This window comes from Eupeodes corollae, chromosome 3, assembly GCF_945859685.1.
Source record: "Eupeodes corollae chromosome 3, idEupCoro1.1, whole genome shotgun sequence".
Taxonomy (NCBI): Eukaryota; Metazoa; Arthropoda; class Insecta; order Diptera; family Syrphidae; genus Eupeodes; species Eupeodes corollae.
This window is the reverse complement of record NC_079149.1, coordinates 126232258-126251804: the sequence shown is the minus strand read 5'-3', so window position 1 is coordinate 126251804 and position 19547 is coordinate 126232258. Positions and strand designations below refer to the sequence as shown.

Below are 19547 nucleotides of genomic sequence, written 5' to 3'. Positions count from 1 at the left end.
AAAACTATTTATTTTATCCTAACAAAAATAGTAAGTCAATTACACTCTTGACTCTTGATGATACAAAAATAAAAACATCCAACACAAATCAATAAAATATTATTACTATTAGTAAAACTGGAACTTATCTAACCAGTTTGCATCAATTTTATAGCTCTCTAAGACTAGAGTAATACTTCCCGAGGTTCATCTTTATAAACATTCACCTTAATCCCCATATCTCTGACGGCTGTTATAATAGGGAGTGTTATATCATAGACCAATTTTGTTTTTCTCCATTTTTCTTTCATATGCCAAACCCCATTCAGTATGATGGATAAATGATTATTAAAGAAAAACAAAAAAAAAGCAAGTATCTAGGTTCAATTTAATGAAAAAAAGTAACAAGAAGTGAATCACTTATGCAGAGAAATAAAAACAAGAAGATCAAAACTTCTTCTTCGTCGTCTTTGCCGTGGCCTTTCGTCGTGCGTTGTGCGTCGTGCGTCGTTATTTTCAACTTCTTCTTCTTCCACCAGGAAGTGTGTGCGTTCTACGACCGACGATGATGATGACGATGACGACGACGTCTGTAGATAGAATAATTCTTTCATGAACGACTGACTATCTCTAATTATGCCAACGTCAGTCATACAACATTCTATCGGTTAACATCAAAAGAAATAATATTTAACCACATTGCAACTTAAAAGAGGGATATTGAGACGGGGGAAAAGAGAGAGACTAGGGCTATAAATATTTTTCATAATTTGTATCATACTTCAGGGATTATTTCAATGACAGTAAGAAAAAAATTCAATTTCCGTTTCTATTTTCAAGTTCGTACGACAACTCTTTCGTTTTCAAATGATTTCTATCAATATTTCAAAGGAATGTATGAGGTTTAGGCTTCCTGAATTATGATTCTAAATGCATTCAAAGGATATCTCATAGATCAAAGGTTCTTCTCCATGAAATATATGATTTCCGTTAGAAAAGGAACGTAAACTTTTAGAATTCATATCATGCTTCAGAAAAAATTGACCTTTAAGTTAAGGGAAAGGTAAGTGTGACCAGACATACACATACCTGCCATATCATTCTTTGACACACTTCGCAGACAGGTATATGTATTTTTTTTTGTTGTTGTTGATGAAGTTAAGTAAGAAACAAAAAAAAGGTCACGAGTTGGTAGTAACTCAATTGTGTGGTGACGTTCAAAACTATTGATAACGTCCCAACATCTTCGAACCACTACTAGTCTCTGTCTATCCAGTCTGTCTGTTTGTTTGGTATATATAGAGAAAAACATGTCAAAATCTTTATTAACAACTTGACTATCAATAAAAATTGACAAAGACACCGGATGGTATGTGTTTCTTTTTCTTTTTGTTGTATGGTGGATGTTTTTCAAAAACCAACCAGAAGCTGGAAGGACCATAAATAAAAGTGAACTTGACAGTAGACGCAACCAACGACGGATGGACTGAAAAGGACCAAGACACAAAATGCGGCATTTTATATACCTATTGATGAATCGCTTGAACGTGAAAGATTTTAATTCCTAGACTTTGTGTGATAGGTCTTATATATACTCGTAACAACTAGAAGCGCAAGTGAAGTTGATCCTTCAGAGTAGTATTTACCAGAAGAACAAAATACAAAGAAGCGAGTTATATTTATATTGTGCAAACATACCTACAAAAATACAAAAACAAAAATTACTAAACTTCTCTGAATAAAAGATTTGTCTCGTATCTTCTTGTCAGTCGCACCCAGTTAAAAATAATAATAATAATAAAAAAAATATAAAAATGAAAAACAAAGAAAAGAAGAAATAAATAACGAATAAGACGAACTGGATTCTTGTCAACCGCGACTTGTCAAGCTTCTTGTTTGACATTGCTTGCACTTTTTTTACCTACATATATATTTTTGCTTGCTTCTGAATTTTTACAGAATAATACATATAATCCCTTTTGTGTGCAGGAATATGTCTTTTCCAAAGGGATTTTACACAATTTTTATTTTTAGCTTTTCACTTTAAAGTCTATGATTCTATCCCACGGTGGTATAGACAAATGTGTTCTTTCAAGCGAATTGCATCTTTCTTGCCAATTTTAAGTCAATTTAAAAGCAATCACAACAACATTCCATCTGCAAACAGTAAAGTTTTTCTTAAGAACATTTTACCTTGTTACACCCAAAAACATTACACAAAATAAAAGAAGCAGAAAATAGTTAAACAAGTACCAATGTTGCACGAAAAAGAGTTCTTTTATTTTTCTATACCACGTAACAAAAAAAAAAAAGACTCAACAATTTAACAAGAAAGAACTTTAAACACGAAACTATCTTCTCTAACATACCAATTGAATATCCCCATTTGTATCTTTCTTGCTTTCTTTAAAGTGAGTGTCTCATATACTAGGAGTCTTTCCATGGATACTGAAAGGAGGCAGTATTTTTCGCCAATGGCATCAAAATCTAACTGTTAAACGAAGTTAGTTAGCACCCACGGCTATGAGTTCAGCGCCAGTTTTACCTCGTTTTCGTTAGTTTTTATTTTCCTATTTCTTTGGAAAAGCGCAACCTCAGCTTATACTTCACTTCAAGAGTCCAAGTTGAAGCCATTTTTCAAGAACTCTCTAACAATCTTATGCATTTTATTTTAATACACTCTGCAAAAGAGCAACAGCAGCAGCAGCGGTAGTTTGAAGAGTTAAAGATTAACAAAAAAGATATTGGCGCCCCAATGGCATCAACAACAAATAAAACAACAACAACAAAAAAGTAGTGTAATGCATTGAAGTTAGAGTTCCAACCGATGGTAGATGATGACGATGATCGCATACAAAAAGGAGTGGAACTTTACTTTCCAAATAGATGCTCGAGGCAATTTCTTTTTGCATTTAAAGAACTACAAGAACTGTTCATTCGTTTTTGCATTTATTGTTTTTCATATAAAAATGTTGACTACCATAATTTTTATGTTTGATATATATAATTTAAGAAAGTTATATTTTATATAAAGAAAGGTTAAGTTCGGTTCTTTTTAGTGCACATTGTGTGTGGTCTTTTTTAAAGAGATAAGTTTAGGTTACCAAGTTAAATGTTATTTAATTGTAAACATGAATAATAAAATAATTCAGGTTTGATGACTGTGGATTATTTGATGGTTTTCAATAAGAAAATAATTAAATTGAGAATCTTAAAGCGGCTTAAAGCTTTAATAATTTGAAGTAGGTGTGTTTATTTCTGCTAAAGATACACGTTAGAAGATAATCCATTGGAAGGATAAGATTTTATCGAAACTAAAATGCGTATTTATAAAGTTGTAAAGTTTATGAACAATAATAAAGGTATAGCCACACACAATACACATTTTTATGAGAGTCAAGATGTAATGAGTTGTCATAAGGTACTCGTAGTTAAATTTAAAATAGGTCTTATAGTTTAATTTGATGTGTTAAATTATTAGGCTCTTAGATAATAAAGTCTAAAAGTGTAAAAATCACAAATTCAATTTTTAACATTGAATTTTGAGATGTTATTTTATGTTTGGTAATAAGGTTCTTTTGTTATTTTAAACTTTAAAGTAAAAACTAATACAAACTTTTGTTATGTTGTACATGATCTGAATTATTCAATGATAGTTTTGTTTATATTTATTTTAACAAACTGTTGAAATTGCTCATTTTCGAAGAAACAAAATCAGAGGCACGTTTATGTTTTCAAAAAGGATTACCCTCATTAATTTCTCTAACAACAAAACGAAATTTATTCAAATATTTCTTAAGTCCAATAACAATGAGTCCACATTCGTAACAACACCCATATTTCATAACTTTTTAAAAGAAATTCAAAATTAGATCATCGTTCAAAACAGTCCAACAATAATTTCAACATAAAGAAGATACACCAAATAACCAGCAGCGTGCCTTATTAGCTATCTGATGGTGGAATAGGAAATCCTTTTATTTTTCGCACCACTGATTCTCTTAAGACAAGAAAAACAAAAACAGAGTTTCAAAAGGTTAACTACTATGGTATTCAAATGAATTTCATAGCTCATAGCCTCAAACACGCTGTTAAAACTTTCTTTACTATAAACTTATAGGCGTTTCATTATATGTACATAATTTCCTGAAACAAACTACAAAAATCTTTTACTCAAGATCATGTGTTGTTATTACTTCTTAAAACAAACACAACATTAACACAACACAACAACAACAAAAAAAGAAGATGATTAAAATCTTTAACATTTTTTCATTGTTGTTGTTTTTCTTTAAGAAAATATTTTTTTTTAAATGTGACGGTCATAACTCTAGACTTGTGTTTTTCGCCCTTAGCCAAAGCTACTACTTTAAACCGCATCATGTGTGATGGGATGGGTTATCATACCATCAGTAAAAAGGTTGTATATAGAGGTGAGGTTTTATAAAGGTAGTATTGCGGTATGGTTGGGCGAGTTTAAGGTGCGTATTTTTTGTTATTGTTGTTGTTGTTGTTATTTATTGAAACTATAAGATTGTGAGTATAAAGAAATGTGTGCGATTTTGTCTAAAATATATACGCACATTGAAAAAGAGAATAAAAAATAAACCTATCAGAGAGGAAATAACATTTTTGTTTATCACATTTAACTCATCAACAAATCCATTATCCTTTTTTTTGAAGAGGTTTAAAACTCCTGCAGCAAAAGGCTATTACCACAATTTTAATAGGTTTTAGGAATCATCTCTATTCGCTGTAACATCTCCCTCTTCATGATCACTTAATTAACTTTCTGATTTATACAAGTAAATAGCCGCCACCATCATCATCTACGCACTACAAGTCTTACGAGTATAAACAATTTGTGTAATCAGAAGAATTGAAAAAAAAAAACAGTCTTAAAGGGAACACCTTTAACTGCATTAGATGGCTAAGAGGTGATAATTCTGATGATAGCAGTTAAGATTTAGAGAAAAAGGTGCACAAGAAGAATTATTTTCAATAAAGATAAAAAAATCGAGGTATAAACAAAAAGTGACTCACAACGATAAACCTTCAATTTTTGTCCCTAGGACAAAAATTGAAGAAAGTATATAAACTGAATTAGTTGAACTTGCTGTCATTTCTGTTGTCAAGAGATGACAACGTGACTAAGTTTACATATTTTTTACGATACCAGGCGTTTTCAACAAATAAGACCAAGAAACTTGGCAGAATCAAAAAATTAACAAGAAAAGTCAATTTGTTTTCGAAGTACTGAACAAGAAAATTGGTTAGTAGCAACAATTCTGCCATCCACAAAAACTATATTAATATCATCTTATATACTTGGGCAGTGGTCAATAGAGTTCATATATTTGAACATTTGTATGCAATCAAAACTAAGCCGAACGAGTGTTTGAAAACCGAAGGTAAATTGTTTGCAGATAAAATAAGTAGTAAAGGTCCTAAGTGGCTTCCTTGTGGTATGCCAGAACTGGAGTAAAATTGTGATGACAGCACATTTCTAAATAAGACGACATAGGAACTTTTATATGTACGAGTATCAATAAGAAGAAACCCACATGATGAATTTATGGTTTAAACCAAGGGCTTTCAGTTTGTTACAAAAAAGACTTATGATACAATTTAGGAAAAGCCTTACTGAAGTCTGTGAAGATACAGTCAACTCGTTTTTTTGAATAGGATACGTAGTTAAGTGACGTTGGTCTTCTATCCTGGATTTACAGCAATGTAAGCATTAAGTATGTAAAAGAAGAAAATAAGACTGAATATTGGCTTAATCCACATGAGGCAAGACCACCGATTGTAAATAATTCGTTGGCAAAGGCAAAATAAGCAGAAGAAGCCAGGTTTGAAAGAATACTTCTAAGACTAGAAAAGGTCACCTTGTGACTCCATTTGGTGGCAAATTCTATCGATAAAGTTTATATAATATTCATAAATATTGTTAAGAGAGCTTGGAGGTAAAAAGCGCTCTAAAGACTTGTTATCTCAAAGCAGACTTCATATTAGCTCCCTACTAGGTGTCCTTACAGGACACTGTCTTATAGGCAGACACGCAATACGACTTGGCGTAGCCTCAAATGACGTCTGTAGGATCTGCATGGACGAAGAAGAAGAGGAAACAATCTCTCATCTCTTATGCACTTGCCCTGCTCTTTCACTCAGACGCAAACTTCATCTGGGGGACTACTCTTTTGATAATCCCAGCGAACTAGCTAAAAAGGATATTAAATAACTTCTTCGCTTTATAAAAAGCTCAAAATGGTTCTACTAGTTAGAAGTAATTCTCTAGATTCATGTGGTATCACAATGGGCCTTTCTCTTGGCCTAAGTGTGTGGATTCTAAATCCGCAGCCACGTTAACCTAACCTAACCTTGGAGGTAAACACAAGAAGGTTCTACCTTGTATGAATATCATATCTTCTTCAAATTAGTTAAAGTCGTCAACTATAATACATATCAAGACATTTTTGACGGCAAGCGGTGTTGCACCTATAAAAGTGGTATCGTTTAAGCGATGTATGTCACGTATGTGAACATAAATTCCGTATCAAAAAATTTGTTATTTAGCCAAGTTTCTGTGAAAATAATTAGATCGTGAGTTTATATTTTTGACTACCTTGTTGATCTTTGTTCATAGTTCATTTACATTTTGATAAAAGACAATCATTGTTTTGAAGCTGCCTCTTTCATGATGTAGCATTGTAATTTCAAATATGAAATGAGCTTCTCAGCCGTACATCAAGAATGTGGAATTATGCAACTCGGTTCTTGTAAGCCTTTTCATATCTGTCCTGAAATTTTAAACTTTGATATTTTTTTCTCGATTTGTTTTTTGCTTAGCGTTAAATTTATTAACAAAACGTTTGTATATTTTAAGACACCCTTTTTTTAATAAATATATTAAACTTACTCTAAAATTCTCACCGTTATCCGTAAAGTTTTAATCGTTTTAACTGGAAAATTATATTCTTCTTTAACAATAAAACACTAATCTAACCTCTTCCTTAATGGCCTTGATTATCTATACCCATTAACACCCATAAAAACCAGCGGTATATATACTCTTTGATTTTTTTAAATTTGGGTATAAGATTAATTACAAAGCTTCTGGAATTTATAAAAAGTCTTTTTTAAAAAAATCCTTACGGTATATTTTTTAATTGTTTTTCTATTTAATAAACGTAAAACAATGAATCATTGGCTACACGAAACGAATTGATCGTAAAAACCAACATCTTCAACCTGCAGAAGAATATCATCGTCGTCGTCTTTGCCATCGTAAATAAAATTAAATGAAGCTTCTGGTCTTTTGTTTAAAAAATAAAAAGAGAAACAAAGCCCCAGCACAACAAAAAAAAAGAAGAAGAAAAAGGAATTCTTCTTGATTCTTTCAGAGTTTATGGATTTATTTTTATTATTTGATAATTGTTTTATAGCAGTTCTTTTTCTTATAACTATTTTTTAAAGAGTTAATAAATTAAAGACCTATTTTTATCGGGATAGTTTTATATTATAGTAGTTTCAAGAGAATTGAAATGATACACACACGGATATAGAGCAACAAAGTATTTCAAATAAATTTTAAATTAGGTTAAAAAAAACATAACGACTATAAAAATAAATTTGTTTCCCTTTTTGATTAGAATGTCTTACCTTATTTAACTTCAAATGCTTAGAGGCTTTTCCATAGAAGTTACTCACAGTCTCATCATTTTTTTTGAATACCCTTCAAATAAAATTCCCTTAACAACATGTAAATCAACTAGATCAAATTAAAAATAGAGCAAAAACATCTCATGTCCATGTTTCCAACCATCCCAATTTATACCTTTATACATACATCATCTAAATACACCACAACCATCATATCCCCACGCAAAAATACCTTTAGCCATAAATCTGCAATTGGTAATGCCAACTTGATTCCAAACAACCTATATACTCCACCTTTACCTATTCCTATATGTAATCTCCGTCATCGTCATCATCATCATCGTCTACTTTAGACTTGTATCTTGTATCTATTTATCTATCTGCGTCTTTCCTGACCCTCGGAAATGCACTACATTACTATTTGTTACCATAACTTTCCCATACTTGGATTTTGATACATGTATCTCAGCTCAACTCAGCTCAGGTCCAGTGATGTTTTGTATATATGTAAAAGATAAACTTCCAATTGAATCTTGTAAAGTCAGTCAGTCAGACAGACAGAGATAGAGAGAGAGATATAGAAGGTGCCAATAGTAGAGACTATAGATAGTTTGCTCTAGGTATATGATGATTGATGATGGTGATTGAGGTTGTGGCTCTAAATGTGGCACATATCATCATGTGAGATCGAAACTATAACAAGACAGATCAAATGCATATAAGAAAAATGTATCTATGTATCTTCGTCGATGCAGATGTGATGCATTTCTGGGTCTATAAATATGGAAGTGACCATAGATAGATGTACCAATGGATAATTCAGTCAAGAGTTTTGTTACGTGAATATTGAGAGTCTGCTTTTGGATAATGCATTTTTAGATCGAGATACAAAAGCCTGCTGCATGAAAGAAGGTGTGTATAAGATATGTGTGCTTTGTGTGCTAGATGGACATATTGGTAATTTGTGTGTTCGTTTCTTCGATTGATCAAAGAATTGAAGGCTGTTTTGTTGCAAATTGAAACCATGACCATGTGAATGTTAGAAATATTTTCAGTCTAAAAATGGTGATTCTTGTTTCATTCAAAATATAGCGTCAATTTTTTTAACTTTTGTTTACAATATTTAAACAAAGAAACAGTCTTTTCTCTTTGTTATACTTGACTTCTTTGTCTCAATCTTCGTATATTAAACCACATAATTTGAATCTTGCTAAAAGCCTTTCAAACATCTGGTTTATACTCTCCTTAAGCGTCTACTCCATTTATATAGCAACTTTCATGTTTCATATGCAGCATAAAGTAACTCTTGTGTCCATATTGGTTACTCAACTGAACACACAAATCTCTTCCACTTGAAAACGCACTACCAACAAAAAGAGAACATTATAATAACTATCTCATATCGTTACATACAGGAAGTATAATATTGCGTACTGCCAAACCGGCAGAAAACTCAACCATCACAACGACAGATTGGATAGTTTTTGTTTGGTTTTACACATATTTTGCTTTAGTTGGTCTTAGAGATATTTGAACTCAAAAAATGACCACCTTTTCAAAGACTTTTCAGAGATTAAATTATAAACGAAAAAAGAAGAAAATAACTAAAGTCATGTTATTGACTATCGGTTAATTGATACGAAGATTAAGAAGAGTAATTAATTAACAGGCTTTAATGGTCTCTCTGGTCTTTTAAAAAGAGATGAAAAGCGGCTATGGTTATATGTATTTTGTGGACACGTTGATGTATTCATGCATTTTGTGTATTTTGTAAAACATTGACAGTTAAAAGATAATTTTTATTCGATTGGTATAAAAAAGATAAATTGCTAAGTCTCTATCTGTTGTAGAGGCTTCTCTTGTATGAATGTTAAAGTGAGTTCAAAGAACTCTTGAAATATGATTTAATTATCACCTCAATGGAAAAGTAAATACGTTGAAAGAGAAAGAGAAAAGAAAAACGAAAGACCTGAGTTTCGAACTTGATTTTGAGTTTTTTTTAATATATTCATTGGAAATTCAAGATAACTTTAATACAAAAAATGACGATGAACAACGTAGACGAAATAGCAAAAATTGGACATCCCTTTATGAGTGGACTATATTTTTTAAAGAACAATTATATTGAATGTCTTGATTTGAAGTTGTTAATTCCCAAACATTTCTATTTCTATGTGATGAAAAGTGAATCATAATCACTGCTGATTTCAAAAACTATTTCTATGTGAAAGGGCAACGCTTACAGATTTTGTACACTTTCGACCAACCCTCAGTATCATTTAATAACCCATACAATCTTTCCACAGATGTTATGCTCTCTTCAAAAAACAATCTTCTTATTTCCTGCAAAATAGGACATCAAAAAAAATCAATGAGAACAAAAAATTCATCAAGCCACTCTGAAATATTGTTTTCTGAAATCGTTTATTCGAAGTTGTATGTATTATCCAGTTTTGTCCACTTTTTAAAAGGTGATGCATTCGATCGTAGTGCTTCAGTCATTATTTGTTTATGTAGATTTGAATCATGTATGCCCATGATTTTAATACAGTGATCTGCATTTTGTTTTAAACTTTTTTTTATAAAAATTGGGGTAGTACTGACTCTACATAGATAGTGTACTTTAGAGTTTACATAGGTAACATGAAGATTCGAATTGAGTAAAACCAAATACTTGACTACCATATAGCATACAGGAATTGATTGTTGCATTGAATACTTTGAATTTCGTGGCATTTTATATTTTATATATTTCCGAAGAATTTCGGCCACATTTAGTTGAGTGCTAGTTTAGCTAAGCTGCATTTAGCTTTTGCATGTTTTAAGAAGTTTAAATTGCATGTTAATAAAACACCTAGACATTTAAATTCATTTAATGTTTCGAAGCGCTCGTTGCCAATCTTCCAAACTTTCTGGGGTCTCCTTCTGCTCATTCGTTTTTCAAAATTCATAAAATTTGTTTTTATGTATGTTGATAAAAAGATTCCACATGTTGCAGTACGCCACTAGTTTGTTTATTTGATGCTGTAGTGTGTAGGGACTTTCAGCTATAAGTAATAGGTCATCAGCAAACATAAGTACTTTGATTAGATTCCCCGCATACACAGCACCTCCAGATGGAATGGATGAAACATCATTTATAAACAAGGCAAATAAAAAAGGGATCAAGATGCTTCCTTCTGGAACACCTGGAGAAGTTGCAAGCCACTTAGATATCTTCAATCCATCCCATACAGCAGCTGAAGATGTCTAGAGAAAATTCAAGTATAACAGTAGGAATTTTCTTGACATACCCATGTTAATAAAATGAAGCTTGCTGTTAACAGTGTCAAAAGCTGCTTAAAAGTCGAGATAGATTCTTACGATACTTGTCAATGCATAAATTTGATCAACAGTAGAAAAACCTTTACAAAAGCCAGTTTGAAAGACGCTTAATTTTTGTGTGTTTTCGATACCACCCAACTAACCTATTATAAAGTATCGCAGTGAAAACTTTTCGAAGGGAATTTAAAATGGAGATTCCTGCAAAATTTTTGCAAGATTTGGGTCATACTTTTTGTAAATAACATTTATAACAGCTTTCGTAAAACTCGGGGGTACATAATTGTTTTCATTTAGTGAGTTGTAAAGGTCGAGGATATATTCTTTTAATTCTCTACTACTGTAAAAATTTAAAAATTCAACAGAAACTCCATCAATACCAGACGCTTTATTGTTTTTTAACTGTTGCAAAGTAAAATTAAGTTCCATTGGTGTTATACATTTATATAAAAATCAAAATACATAATCAAAACAAAAGACCTGAACTTCGAACTTTGTTTAAGACATCTTAATTTTTTGTTGTTGGCTTTTATTTTTGAATATTTATTCATTCTTATCACGAAAAGGTTCCTTAATGTATATTTACACAAACAAAAAAAAGGAATCTTCATGAATGAATGATTTTTACACCATAACTGACCCTCAACACACAAAGTCAAGTCATCTACCTCTCTTTCTCAGTGAATTTTAAAATTCTTAAAAAAGGAATAAGAAATAACGACAAAAAATCAAAATCACTTTGTGAAACCAAGACATTCTGATTAATGTTGGACTTTTCACTTATCGGTCACAAGAATATTTTTCTTTAAATTCACACCTTATATGATGGTGTTGTTGTTGTCGTCGGTCATGTACACATGAGTATAAGTCACTGCAACGTGAGAAAAGGGATTGTCAATATCGCAAACTCACACACTCTATGACAAAGAATTTATATATAAAGAAGCAAAAGAAGAATAGTGGCGGCAGCGACGCGATGGCCGGCGTGCGTAGACATATTTCTTTGAAACTTCTTTAAACAAAATGTCATTTACCTTTGAACAATAATAATAATAATATGTAAGGTGCATGGAATAGGATGTTTTTTTTTTTCATTACAATGCTGTACAGTATTTTGTGATGATGTGTGTGATGGGTTTTAATTATACTGATTTTTGTTTGTCTTCTTTTCTTTTTATTTTTGCGATATGCTCAAGAAGGCAAACAAATTGTTTATAGCGTTAAGTTAGTTCCTTCCCGTATGAGTTTTTGAGGAAATGAGTAAAGCTTGAAGAATGCATTATTCTATCATATGAACTTCCTATAATATTTGTGTGTCTTATAGCAAATACCAGTTAACTAATTAAATTTTTACTCTTTTTATTTCTTTTTAGCAAAAATGAAAATAGTTTTGCCACTAGTCACGTGGATAGTGCTACTTTCGAGTACGGTAAGTACAAAGAAACTTTATTTTACTCTTTAACTTTATTTCGATGACGTGCTTGTATGTTTTCAATGATAAATATTTAAATAAATTGCACAACACAACAACACGGCCAAGTGATTTACAAATCTTAAACATTTCTGTGGGTGGACTTGAAGTCATACCACATGTGTAATTACACCAAGAAACATGAACCGAAGTAACTTAGTTATAATTGTGGCTCACGCATTTAAGTCGGTACTTAAATACACTTAAATAAAGCATAGTACCACCTCCTCAAAAATTAAGTTATGAAAGAAACAACTCCCAACCAAGGCTCCCTTTGGTATCAACAATAAAAACCGCCTGCAAATACACTCACCACGCATCAAAAACGAGATACACAATTTTATTTCAAATTCAATTTGTTTATTAATTTACAATCTTACCCATTTTTTATTGTTTTTATAAAAGTTTTGATCATTTAAGTAAACAAACTAAAACAACAAACAAACCAAATGAAAGAGTTGACGTCCGAACTTGTTTTTGTATACTTCTGTCGGGTTTTTCTACATTTAACCTTTGAACTTAATTGAAATGACCTTTAAATTAATATGTTCATGTTTGACATCTAATTTGGTTAATAAATTATCATAAATCAATAAAATGAGTCCAATTTCGAACAAGTTTTCATGAATAATTGATAATTCTAAATGTTATGAAATTCTTTGCTCTTTTTCATATTTGTTGCTTTATGTTGGTTGAATTATTTATTTTTTTTACTTTACAGAGTTCATTACACCCAAAATCCATATAAACATAATTTCATGTTAATTATAATAATTTAAGTTCCTAACGTCATTACACCTCCTCCAAAAGACAAACAAAAAATCATTAAAATTCTAGACATTGGTCATGTCACAAATCCATTTTGACAAACAAAACCAAATATTTGTCCATAAAGAAAGATTTTTTTATTTTTATTTGCAAAGTTATAAATGCCAAACGGGAAGTTAACACTCATTGAGTTTGTGTACTTAGTCCAAAACTTCTTCTTCTACTTCTGTTACCATCATGTATACCTTTTCTAGATACCAATTACAAGACTCTGTTTCTCCACTGTTGTGCGAGTTTAAAGAAGAAGAAAAATAGAAAGAAGAACTAAAAAAAAAAAAAAGAAAAAATTGCCAGGGTCTTCTACTCTTCTTCTATTTAATGAATAATTTATGGTCCAACACAATGTGCCGTTAGATTTTATGTAAATTTGCATGGTAATTCCCTGCGTGAGATGATAAGAAAGTCGGCAGTGATTCTTTTCGATGGATTAAAAGCAATAAGTAAGTAAGTAAGGAGAAATATAAGAAATAGAAGAGAGAAGTAAAAGAAAAAGCAAAACTTCACTTCTTTACTAAGAATAGTTAGAAAGAAAAATAAGAAGATGCGCGCGGTACTTTTAATGACCTCAAAAACGGTGATTATGTGATTTTACTTAAAAGATTATAAAACATTTTGATATGGTCGTCATGATGGGGCGACCAACTACGACTACGACGACGACGACGACGGCGAAGACTACAACCTCGAGTGCGACGACTACGAAAGACGCCAAGTCAAGCTGTATGCAAAGAGGATAGATTAAATGGCATCTAGTATGCTAATTTAATATTTTTTTTACTGTGGGACAATTTCTTTGCCTATATTTAAAATCCAGAGAGAAAGGTTAATGGTTTTTCGTTTTGACCAGATCACAGCAACAAATTGTTCTCATAAATCAGATGTCTTCTTGTGGTGGGAATTTTTTTTTATCAATGGGGGAAGAATTTTAAAATGAATATTAAAGATCTTTTAATTTCTCAAAAGTTGATGACTTTTGGTTCTCAATCTGTCAACAGAATTTTTAATTGGTTTATTTGATTTAATGGATTTTGATGAAGTTCATTGTTCTCAAAAGTATCATTTAAGGGAATTCATTTCATTCACAGTAATAATTGTTCCTAATTGACATTTCTTTGCCTTTAAGAAATGTGAGTGTTCAAAAATACAGAAAATATGAAATGAGATATATTTACAAGTGTCAGAAACTTCACTTCAAAGCTTAACTACAATTCAGAATTCCTAACCTTCACTTTTGTATACAAACGTCACAATCTTTATAATTGACATTGCTTTTTAAGATGTGGGTTTGTTAAAAACTTATGCAATGTGAAATTAGAAATGACTTCATAAATGTCAAAATCATCAATTATTTTGACACGTATTTGTTTTTTTTTTATTTTGCAAAGAAAACCCGTCTGTACGTTTCAAATTTCTTATAATTTTGACTTTCCAATCGTCCCAAAATAAGAAATGTCTCTGACTTTGTTAGCAAACGTCAAAACTGTCCCTTCTCTGACTCATATTTTATATGTTTTTTTTTGCAAAGAAAAACCTTCTGCCAGTTTCAACAAAAAGCGATCACCGCCAGCTCGGAAAATTTCAAATCAAATTAATCAATATTTCCTTTTATAAACTTAAAAATGTCATTCAAAAAAAGTGTGACATCAGTTAAATTCCAAAAACTTTAGCTGTCAAAATTATCTTTAAGCGCCATCATGACACATACTTTGTAATTATTACAACTCAAACTGAGATCTCAATATTTTCCTACCTTGATGCCCTTAACATTAAGTTCATGATCAATTTTAATTAAAAAACGTATAACTAAGTGCATACGTTGCCATAATTACCTACATCCCATAATCACTCTCTATAAAAATAGTCTGACCTTTATAAAGTCGCACCCAAACACAATAGAAGCGGCGCTGCGGCGTTGCGGCGGCTGGCGGCTCTACACGAAAGTATACAAATAATGTAGGTTCTCTTTTTTTATATCAACAAAAGCAGCAGCAGTACCAAAGTTCATAAAATTCCCAACACCGTTAACATACTCCGTATCCATCTTGTTTACCTCAAACATGAGCATCACACAATTATAAATTTCAACAACAACAAACAAAATTATACCTATATGAATATATCTGATATCATAAACACAATAAAGATCTCAATGTCGTGTGCATATTATTGCTCTTGAATAAACACTGACATATCATGCATATATACTGAACTGCACTTCACTTCACTTTGCTGCGCTTTACACAATGCACTGCACACAACAACTTTACTCATCCCGGCCTTTCTGCAAATCGCGTGCATTTTTCCAATTTTCAGAGTAGCAACGTGTATACTTATACATAAAATATACCGCGACATGCAACTGTCAGATTAAAAATAGACCATAATTCCCATAAGTCCAAAGATCAAAAACGACAAACGTCAGAGTAATGATGCTTTTGTGATGTTGTGGAGTTTGACATTTCTGCCCAATCAAAAGTCAAAAAGAAGGGGCATCTTTTTGTTGTATTTGAAAAAGGACATGTCTAATTGGATCCATCGACCAATATGGCATTTTCGCAAAATTGTAACAAATAGCCCAAGATGGTGGAAGGAAGATTGATTTTAATGTCAGTTGAGCGTGACATGGCAATGATAGTTTCTATCCTATAACTCCCTCGGTTATGGTGAGTTTGTTAAGTTGCAAACAATGACAGGAAAATGTTTGTATTTGTGTTCACATGATTGTTAGGCTGAAAGCACATCAGGTAACCAACGTTTTTTTGTTGTACAAAAGGAAATCACTTTGAGATGAGTTTTTGACTTTTCCAGGAATTCACCACAGAACTGTCAAAAATAATTCTTTACATTTTTTGACACACTAGATATCTTTAAATGTATAAACAGCCAAAGGGTAAAAACTAAACAATATCTTAATTATAATGGTCTTGGTCAAAAGCATTTAAAGTGTGAAAAAAACAAATAAGATTCAATAAAATCTGCATATCACACATAAAACATAATGCGGGAACCTACTCAATTTGCACGTCATCTGATAATTTATTTTTAATTGGTTTTTGATTCACAATTAATTTACAATTATTAAATTTTTTGTATTTATTTTTTTGCAGGCATATTCACAACAATTATCATATAAAACAAAAAATAGTCGATTTAGAGGTGAAGTGTTTTTTCTAAATCTAGAAGATGGCTACTTTGGCTGCCAAGTTAATGAGTCAACAGATTATTTACAATTATACGAATTATCGAAATTATGCGACGGAAAGCAAGATTGTTTTCTTGGTTCCGATGAGCTGAGTAAAGAGCTTAAATGCACAAGTAAGTTGTAATAATTTGTTATTAATTATATTCACCACACCTTAATATGCAAAAAACTGATAATTTATAAACACAAAAATTGCTGTCACTTTGACATTTCAAAGTAGATTATGGTGTGGTGAATTCATTTTAATTTTTTGAAATCATTATGAAATCTCAATCTTTTATTTGGGCTGTCATATGTTTTAAAAATAAAGTCTTAAATTATGCTGTGAGAACTGCAACTGATGACTCTTTGAACTAATGACTTAATTAAAAAGATGACAGATCTCATGACAAATGAAAGCTATTTCATTTGTTGCTCAGTTTTTGTATAAAATTTCAAAATTGATAACATTAAACATAAAATATTATTTCCTTAATTTACAGATGACTGTGATAAAGATGGCACACAGTGCACGAATGGTGTTTGTTTAAATGGCGTCTGCCATTGCAATGACGGATACGGAGGTTGTAATTGCAACGTTCAAGGTGAGTAAATCAATTTCGTTAGGGAAATTTTTTAATGTTTTTTTTTTGTTTTGCTTGAATAAAACAATGAATTGCATTAGATTATGGGAAAATAAAAAAAACAGTAAGGAATATTTTAAAACTGACAGAAGATAATTAGCTGTAAGGGGAAAGTTGAATTTTCAATGATGAACACTAAGAAGAAGAATTCAATGTTAAATTTAACTTAGGTTTTAAAGTTTGTACTAATTGATCAATATATTTCACATTAAAAGCACAATGAATACTTAAATTATGCGAAGAAAGTTTTGACAGTTCGGATGTTGCCACCAGCGTCAAAGAAAACAAAACAAAGATATGACAGATTTTGCTATTTTATTTCCAAAGATCAAGTACACATATAGATACAAATAAACAGATGTATTCTTTCTTTAAGATCGAGTGTAAAGCAATTCTTAGTTTGTATGAACTGTCAAAATTATAAAAACAAACAGAGGATGAAAGTATTTACAATTTTTTTGATGCAGCATTAGGTTTTTTAATGAAAGTTTTTAAGTTTCGAAACTTGCATCAAACAAATATAAAGGTGTGTAAGCGTCACTTTGAATTGAAACGTCAAAATATCACATCAACCGAAGTTCTCACCAAATGGGACAATTTTGACATTAGAGGAAATCATTGGATTAAGTCAATTATAATTTTGTTTAAGAACTTATCGTGAAATATCAAACTGTCTGATTGTCTAGATTGTACGTCAGTGTAGATTTGGATTATTGAAAATCAATGATTTAATTAATAAAAATGTGTAAACGTTACTTTAAGTAGAAATTTCAAAATTTAACTTTACCAAAAGTTTACACTAGAAATTAGTGAAAATAATAAGTATACATTTTTGACGTGAAAATAGAAAGAAATATCAGTTAAAATTCCAATTTTAGCTGAAATGTCAAAATGACGAGTTTTGAATTGAATTTTAGTTGGCTTATATTAAGGAAAGTATTGACAAATAAAAATAAATGACTTATGTCAACCAAAATTTTGTAAAAAAAACTGTCACTAGAATGTGAAAATGATGGATTTTTTAAGTCAATTTTGACTCAAGTTTAAAAAAGTCAAGGAAAAAGTAATTAGTTAAAGTTTTGTTTAAAAACTGACATACAAAAAGTAGTGTTTTACTTTTGTCACTTCGATCTTTTATAAAAATTGACACAGAAATGTAAAAATGATGAATATATCAAGGGAAATTTTGACAGTTAACAAAAAAAAGTGTTTGCATTTTGTCAAATAGGAAATCAGATAAAAACAGTGACTGAAACGTCAAAATGACCAACTTATGCTATAAGAACTGTCACTGAAATGTCAATATGACAAATGTTGATGTCAATTTTGATTTATTGCAAGTTGGAAAATATCAATGATTCTTGTTTTCTTTTTCAGATGAGAACGAGTGCAAATATCGACCGTGTGACGTCTTTTCGCACTGCACGAACACACTCGGCAGTTTCACATGTACCTGTTTTCCTGGCTATCGAGGCGATGGTCTTCATTGCGAAGGTAAGTTTTTGTTTTATTATCCTGTTTTTTTTTTTGCAAATATAGAACCACAAAACAACATCAAACCAACCAGAATATACATATACAAGAGCAATAATAATATTTCGTTAAATGTCAGTTAGTTTTCCACATGTAACACAATCTTCTTTCAACTGCGAAGTTACCTGCATGTATCAATTTATTATTTTTATGTTCATGATCAAGCTTCCTTCAATAAAATAAACTTACAAAAAAAATCAACACATTTACTATACTCCATAACTTTATATGATTAGTTAATGTAGTTTAATAAAGATGCCATATTAAACGAGATCAGGAAGAGAACCAACCGACTATGATGGTTACTGCGTAGCTAAAGAATCACCTCCTTCGATGTTTCAAACAACAACAACAACAAACCACAGATTCACTGAGTTGTATCGGAAGACTATACACCTAACCTAAGTCTCATCTAATATATGCCGGTTCTTGAAAGATCCGATTACCCAAGCTAAGAAGTCGGTATAAGAGAAGTATCTATAATATAGGATAGGATCTATTTGTTTACACTGTGCAACACAAGCTGTAGATACATTGGATCAAACAGGTGTACACTGTATACAACCATCACCACTGATGGTCTTCATCACTATCGTAGAACAATATTTTGTTTCTAATGTTAAGTCTTAATGGCCTATTCTAGAAGCAGTAACAATAAAATACTAGAGTCAGAACAAAAAACGATATGAGGAAGCCAAAACAAAAGATACTTGCAACCGTCTCGGTCAGGTTTTATGAGAGTATCTACCTTTATTCTTCCACAAACCAACAAACAAAAAATAAAGAAGACATAAGTCTGGAGAGGAGTTCTTGGAGTAAGTGTTCTAGCGGAATACGAGTACATTTGAGAGGAAGTTATGCTTCCAAGTCTGGCATTGATTGAGATGGAAGGCATTATGCACTAGTGCGGCCTGGACGTTTCAAAAAA

At 31.3% G+C, this 19547-nt stretch overlaps 1 protein-coding gene across 1 annotated transcript in view; it reads left to right on the top strand.

Moving 5' to 3' along the window:
* LOC129949052 (uncharacterized) overlaps positions 1-19547 on the top strand; it is a 176961-nt gene that overhangs the window by 45787 nt on the left and 111627 nt on the right. Inside the window, 4 exon segments of the mRNA XM_056060263.1 lie at positions 12336-12391; positions 16369-16576; positions 16946-17047; positions 18464-18580. Coding sequence (XP_055916238.1) covers positions 12341-12391; positions 16369-16576; positions 16946-17047; positions 18464-18580 — 478 coding nt within the window. The 5' untranslated portion in view covers positions 12336-12340.